The sequence below is a fragment of the Olea europaea genome, chromosome 2, assembly GCF_002742605.1.
Source record: "Olea europaea var. sylvestris chromosome 2, O_europaea_v1, whole genome shotgun sequence".
NCBI classification, from domain to species: Eukaryota; Viridiplantae; Streptophyta; class Magnoliopsida; order Lamiales; family Oleaceae; genus Olea; species Olea europaea.
Window position 1 is genome coordinate 20,905,703 of NC_036238.1, and position 7,991 is coordinate 20,913,693.

Sequence of the window (7,991 nt, forward strand, 5' to 3'; positions counted from 1 at the left end):
GTGCGGAATGTTCGGCTTCATAATTCTTTACATCACAACTGGAATATCACTGCAAATTCAAGATCAAACGGTGTGATGCGCCGACTTACTGTAGGCTGGGCCAATTTTTTGACAGAGAAAGAACTACAAATTGAAGATACATAAGTATTTGAATTATTAAATAGCGAATCTCCAATGTTCGTGGTTTACAAAAAAATTCACAACGACGGAACTCTAACTCGTCGATGAAACTTTGCACACCAATAATGTTTAATATTTATGTTTATTCATTTCACTTTTTCATTAATTATCTTAAACTACTACATAAAGATTTTCATAGAAATTACACTTTTTCCTTTCTTTACAATTAAAAAAATACTACAGTCTTTCTAACTAAAACATAACATTTTCTTATATATTATATATCAATACACATATGGTTACATCAACACACATATATACATGGATTCACCTTCAAGAATATGTTTTCAAGTAGAATCAGCCTGTGTGTTTTGTAATAATATCACTTACCATAGGAATATATTTACATAGGAATATAATTATGGAATGGTAAAATGATTAAATTATTTTAACTTACAGAAGTGGTTTCTAGAAACGATTTTTTCATCTCTATCTAAACTTCTAAATATCAGCTTCACCAATTGTATTCGTATTAAGCACCACGCAATATCTGACAGCTACACAGTCTAATATGAATAACAAACGACGATTAGTAAACAGAAAAAAAGTAAGACAATGAAAAAAGTTATGTGTGATCAATACTTATGTTCAGAAAATACAAAGCATGACGACTAATTAATATTTTTTTGGAAAGAAAACTTCAGAAATTCTTTTTGCAAAGATAAAATTATGCAAAATCAATATTTCATCATGACAATCAGAAGTCATAAGTTTAGATTTGTTATCAATTTTGTGTTTGTAAAAATAAATATAATTAATAAAGAATTATAACAAACAATTATGCATATACCTGAAGATTCTAATATTTACCGTGAACTAAATTCAAGATTTCATGATAGACAATATTTTTGGTACAAGTATGTGATTTGTTTTTGACAAAATGTTTGATAAGAATTTTTATATTTTCTCTTGTTCTAGCTCGAGACAATGCAACATACAATTGGCCATGGGAAAATACAAGTTCTGGAAGATATAAGCCAACAAAATCTAGAGTTTGACTTTGAGATTTGTTAATGGTCATTGCTAAACATGGACGAATTGGAAATTGAGTTCTTTTAAATGGTACCAACTGTTTATCGCCTTCAAGAGGAATAAATGGAATTCTAGGTAAAAATACTTGCTTTTCACGATATTCTCCTATCCCAATTTCAGCCAAGATAACATTATGCTTAAAGTCACTACAAATAAATCTAGTCCCATTGCATAAACCTTCTGCAGGATTGATATTTTTGAGCAACATAACTGGACAATTTTTTTTTCAATATAAGTTTATGTGAAGGTATACCGTTTGGAGCTAGATTATTCAAAAAAACTTCATCAATAAAACCTTCATTTTTGTCAATCACTTCATCGAAACTAAAATATGTAACTTTCTCTCCCGTAATTTCTTTAAGCAATATATTGTTTATTAAATTTACATATTCATTTTTTGGGATTAAAATAATTCTATTCATCATAATATGTAGGTTGTTTCCATATGTCTGGAAATTGGGAAATACAATGTCAATTAATTCCTTCAATGATTTAAATTCATCTTCAAAATGGATGGTAATATCTTCATGAAGTGTAATCATTTGGCATGAATGTGTTCTCTCTATTCCATTCCCAATCTTCAGCAAATATTCACAAAATGAATGATCTAATTTAGCTCTCATATTTTTGGTTAATGTTAGCTGTGTAAAAGAAGGCCATAAATGCGAAAAAACTAAACTTGCCTTCATTATATCATCTTTTGTTCCTCTTTGTACTACTGGTAAAACTTGTCGAAATCCTCCACACACAATGACTTTTCCACCAGATGGTAATTGACATTCAGTAATGTCTCTTAACATTTTATCTAAAGCCTCAAAAGCATATTTATGAACCATTGGTGCTTCATCCCAAATTATTAGCTTAGCCAATGCTAAAAGTTTACCAAGCGTAGACTGTTTACTCATCGAACAACGCATATCACAACTTACTTCAAGCGGAATTTTGAATTTTGAATGTCATGTTCTACCAACTGGTATTAGAGATGCAGCCACACCTGATGATGCCGTTGCTAGTGCGATAAGATTTCGAGATCTTACACCAAAAAGTAATGTCTTGTACAAATATATTTTTCCAGTGCCTCCTGGACCATCAATAAAAAACATTCCATTCTTATCATTTAAAACACAATCTAAAATAATATCATAGGCATTTTGTTGCTCTTTATTTAAGCTCTCACTATAATGTATGTCTGGCTGAAAATTAATATTTGTTGTTTCATCGGCAATCATGGTTTCAAAGATATAGTTAAATCAAAATCTACCAAGCAAAAATCAATTATATTCTTACCAACACCATTTAAGAAAGAATTTATACAGTGTAAAGCTTTCATTTCAGCACTTTGTTGTGTGAAACATTTATATAAATAATCTTCTATCATAAAATTCTTAAATTTATTCCATAAATTCCTGGATTTGTAGGGTAAGATAAACTTAATACATTGGCAAATAGTTGTTGCAGTGATACGGGCATTTGGTAAGCAACTGCCTCAGATAAACACATTTCAAAATAGTTATTTCCACTAAGAAGATCCTGGGAAAGTGCTGCTTCACAATAAGTAGATAAAACAATACCATTGACTGTTTTTAAATCTTCAAAAGATTTTGGCCCTCTAATATGATTTAGCAAAACTCTTAAAAAATACCTCTTACCTTCACATGGATTAGCACTGACTATTCTACCAATAACATTTTTGCTTTTTCTAGGAGTCCAAATTCGCATGGATGTATCCCACATGAAATATGTTGGAAAATCTTTATACAGTAGAGTTTTTGCCTTTTCATTTGAAGTATTCATTCTAAAAAATTCTGTTAACATTGTTCGGTGAACAAAATCTTTATTTATAACCTTTGATAAATCATCTGTCTCCTTGCATGTAACCATTTGAGCATCTTTAGTATGTAACTGTAAACAGATTACTGTATAAGATATATCAAATAAATCAAAACTAAATATCCTCCACATAGCCGCAGGTGGAGATATCTATCTAGCTATTTGGTAGTTTGAAATCTCATCAACGAATTCTTCGTTTGTTTCTTTATTTAAAGTAAAATGAATGTGATCACGTCCCTTATATACGTATTTGTATAGATATTTAACAGTTTTAACAGAAGAACACACATCAACATTAATGTGACAATCATATTTAGCTAAAATGTAAGGATTATACGGTACAACCCATCTATTATCCAACATACACCCTCTTACTTTAACACTTACACCATCATTGCGATGCTTGTAAAATGGGTAGGAATCATTACCCAAAGAAGTATTTTTAATGTAATCTCTCGAATATTTATTTTTACACACAAAATTCTTTTCCATACAAACATTTTTAGGATTCAAATTCTCTCAATGACCATGCATCATATGTTTTACAACAGTAGCATGTAGGTAAGGGCATTTTTTTTGTCTGGTATTTCTGATGAGACAATTTTATCAACTTGTATAGAGTTTCGGATCTTAGAATTTTGTTTAAATATAAGGAGAAAATGAGCGTGAGGTAATCCTCTTTTCTGAAATTCAATAACATAAACATATGAAGCAATAGGATGTAACAACTTTCTCTTAACCAAATCTGCCTTCAGTTCCTCAAACTTGGCACAAAATATTCGTACTAATAAATTTGGCATATTCTGTATTTCATCACTGTGTTTCAATTCACATTTTATTTCAGGCCAATTTCGATTACAAGTCATTGTCAAAAACACATCTGGTTTGCCATATCTCTGAACTAAAGACATTGCATCCATATATCTTTTAGTCATGTTCCTAGGACCTCCAATAAAACCAGAAGGCAACACTAATGATTTACCGATTTTATAACCTCTATTCTCACCATTTTGTACACTATCCACTATTCTCTGATATAGTTAATCTCTTATAACCTTTTGGTTATTACGAAAGTAGTCTAATCTTGTTGTTTCAATTTTTACGTACATATCCACAACATATTGCTGTAAAAGTCTGCTAGCATGTAAAAGAATACAATTATTTACACACCTGATTTGAAGCTTGTAACAATAATATTCTCAACATGATACAGTTATTTGTTTTTTTCTTTGCCTTCAAAACTGCAAGAAGGAAAAAAAATATATCAACAAAAACTTCATTCACTAAATGCAATTAATAACATAAATAAAATAGTTTAAAAAATAGAATTACTAAAATCGTTTACGATAGTCTTCTACTTCCAATAATTGATCCGCAGAATGGACATGATTAACTTCTATTAAATTCTGACAAACCCGAGCTTGTGAAACACTTACATTCGCCTTTTCAATACATTCATGTCATCCAGGTTCTCCATACGGAAAAAGTAGTAGATATTGGAGAGGATCATAACAACCATTACCTGAATGCCCATAAATTAATAAATCTCGACCTCTAATATTTGTAGATGGGTCATCGTCAACCCAAACTACTACCACTTGTTCTGATGTTGGTAAGTTATATACTCTTTGATCAACAGCAGGATCAGACTTTAGTAAAATACAACATGATTCTAAATCACTAACTTCACTTAATGATCGGAAAAACTTTGAATAGGGATTTTTGTTTAGAACATCTATCAACTTTCTTAAAGTAAACTCACAAAACTTATCAGAAGTATTCAGTCTATTACAAATTTCATTTTCAGTATAATAGAAGTATAACTGTAATAAGTTGGATTGTCATTCTTTGGCACATGCAAGTTTATAAAATGGTATGCTTGTCCTTGAACTCTAAAAGTATATATACCATTATTATTCTTACACAATTCTTTGTCATACTAAACACCAAATGAAGTGAACGCAAAATGATTGTTGTAACTACGAATAACCTTTCTAAAAGCTACAGCCTCTTCAGATGTGGAAGTAAATAAATCATACATTTCAGAAGGTATATCATGTAACTGTAATTTGACATTTCCATCACAACAACAAAAGTCTCTGCTTTCTCTATAGAATTTTGTAGCACCACAATAACCACAAATTTTAGAAGATGGCAAAACATAAGGTTCATTAGGAATACTTCATTTACAAATTTTTTCTGCATATTCAACACTCATGCTCACATCGCCTGATTCTCCTCCTAATTCAAAACGTTGATTAGCATCACCTATAAGAAAAAATTCGAAAAAAAAAAAAAAGAAATTGTAAGGAAAAAGGCATTTCATGTAAATAAACTAAACATAAACATAATTATATATAAAAATATGACCAAACAAGAGCTATTTAAAAAAAAACTTCAAAAAGTTCGAACATATAATTGATCTCTGCGAATTCTCAGAGTGCGGAGGAATTTTCGGCTAATAAACAAATAAAACAAATACAAGCACAATAAGATGATAAACTAAAAACTATACAAAGGCAAACACTAACAATTTTTTTTAAAAAGATGTAGAAGTAAATAAATATAAAAACATTTCCATCATAACGACAAAATCCTCTACTTTTTTTATAGACTTTTGTAGCGCAAAATATAAGTATTTCCTTATTCAACACTCGTACTCATTCCCCTTATTCAAAATGTTGATTAGCATCATTAAAAGAAGAAATTTTTTTTAAAAAAAAGAGGAAATTATAACGAAATATATAAAGAAAACTATATTATATAAAAAAAGACCGCTAAAAAAATAAAATTCTCTAAATAGTTCACAGAGATGAATTCATCTCTCCTAAATGTGCGGAGATATCACTATTCCTCCACACTTTTCGCACACTCTCCGCATCGTGCGGAGTTTTCAAAAAAAATTTCTACAGTAAACTAAAAACTAAACATATCTCTCTGTGAATTGTGCGCAGAGTACGGAGGAACAAAAAACTATACTAATAACTTTTTAAAAAAGATGTAGAAATAAATAAATCATACTAAAAATCTTTCCATTACAACAAAATCCTCTGCTTTTTTTTCTAAATTTTTGTAACAGGAGAATTAGAAGATTGCAAAACATAAGTATTTACTTCACCAATTTTTTCTGCACTCACACTCATTCCCCTTATTCCTTGATTAAAAATGTTGATTAGTATCATGAAAAGAAGAAATTTGAAAAAAAAAAATTTATAACAAAAAAGCATTTGAAAAACTATGTTATATAAAAAAAACACTGCCAAAAGAAAAGAAAAAATATCTTCGAACAGTTCGCAGTTCCTCCGCACTCTCCACACAGTGCGGAACCTTCAAAAAAAATTTCTCTGACAATAACACATTAAAACAGCAAACTAAAGACTAAACATAATTATTATATAAAAAAAAATACAAAATTAGATTGTTCAAACTGTCAAAAAAATTAGTAAGCTGAGAACTCATGCGCCATCTGGCACATCATTTTTTTTTTTTTTTGACAAAATCTAATCAAAACAAATACAAGCACCCAAAGAAGCATAAACACTACTAAATACAACCTGTTAAGCTGAAAGTCCTTAAACGTCGATCTGCAGAACAAGGTTGCACTTCATGCATCAGATTCTTGAGTTGAGGATTCTCAATGCACATGTGCTTTCTCTTTCTTTCACAAGCTTGTCTATTCTTAAACTAATCACCAACATTTTTTTCAGAAATAACAGGATTGTGTAACGATAAGGTGGAGATTATATGTAGAATTTCTGCATTATTTGGACTTTTATTTCCTCCATCAAATATGGATCGAAGAAAATCAACCTCTGTACATATAGGTATCCAACTTTGTTGTCTTCCCATGCTTACAGCAAACTTAAAAGCCAAGAAAAAAAAAGAGAATCAAAGATGAAGTGAGAATATGTGGTCCAACAAAAACAGATTTCACGAAAAAAAAAAAAAAAGCAGGAATGAAAATAACAATAAAAAGGAAAATAAGGAGTATGGTCGTGAAGTACAGTTAGCATGGTTGTGGGCATGGTCAAAGCAAAGAAATTTTTTTTTATTCACAACAAAAAAAAGGGGAAAATAGCATGAACAGTAAAATGGGATTGGTATACTGTTGTATCCACAGTTACATGCTATTCACCTTTTTATTAGAAGTTAGATATGAACTAATCATCGTCAACCCAAAAACTAAAGAAATAACTTTGTCGTATTTTACGACAGAAACATCTTTTACGATTTAAGATAATACTTGAATTAGATTTTTGCCGTAACATTTATTACTACGTAATTGGTGCAAACACTTTTATTCGAGATTTTTGTCGTTCGCAAAAGAAGAAAGAATAGCATTAAGGTCCCTCCAAAACAAAACTCCATTCATCTTAATTAGCAAAGTATAACTCTGTGTCCATATAATAGGTCAAACAAATAATTATGTGATTGTAATTCTCAGATTAATCATACAATTAAGTTTACATACATGTAAAAAATATATATACCTAATCAAACAAATTTCTCCGAGTACAAGATTTGCAATATACATACAGCACGAGTTATAATTTAGATGAAACACCTCCGAGCTACAGTATGTATTAGAAACAAGAATAGGAAAATCATCACAATTTTTCAATTGAAATAAAAATAAATAAATAAATAAAACTAGCCTTTTTAATAAATTATTTTGGATGAAAAAGGTGCTAGAATATTTCATCCGTTCCAGTTCGTCGCATTCTAGATGAAAATGGTGATTGATGATTTTATTTTTTTATTTTTTTAGGAGAGAGTTTTGTGTAGTAGAAACTTCCCTTAATGCAATTATTATTGTTATGGTAACAATAATATTACACCCTGAAACCAAGGGGTATCACAACTATCAAACTTAATATCCCTATCATAAGTGTAAGCTTTCTCATGTGCAGCTTTAAAAAAAAAAAAAAAAAAAAAAAAAAAAAGGGGGG

General features: G+C 29.9%; 1 protein-coding gene across 1 annotated transcript; it reads right to left on the bottom strand.

The window, feature by feature from the left end:
• Positions 1–621: 621 nt before the first annotated feature.
• Positions 622–2,048, bottom strand: LOC111373563. Its single transcript, XM_022996115.1, has 5 exons — positions 1,892–2,048; positions 1,466–1,567; positions 1,247–1,422; positions 1,119–1,143; positions 622–686 (listed from the first exon to the last, which is right to left on the bottom strand). The coding sequence occupies exons 1-5, from the start codon at positions 2,046–2,048 to the stop codon at positions 622–624; spliced, it is 525 nt and encodes a 174-aa protein (XP_022851883.1).
• Positions 2,049–7,991: the final 5,943 nt, after the last annotated feature.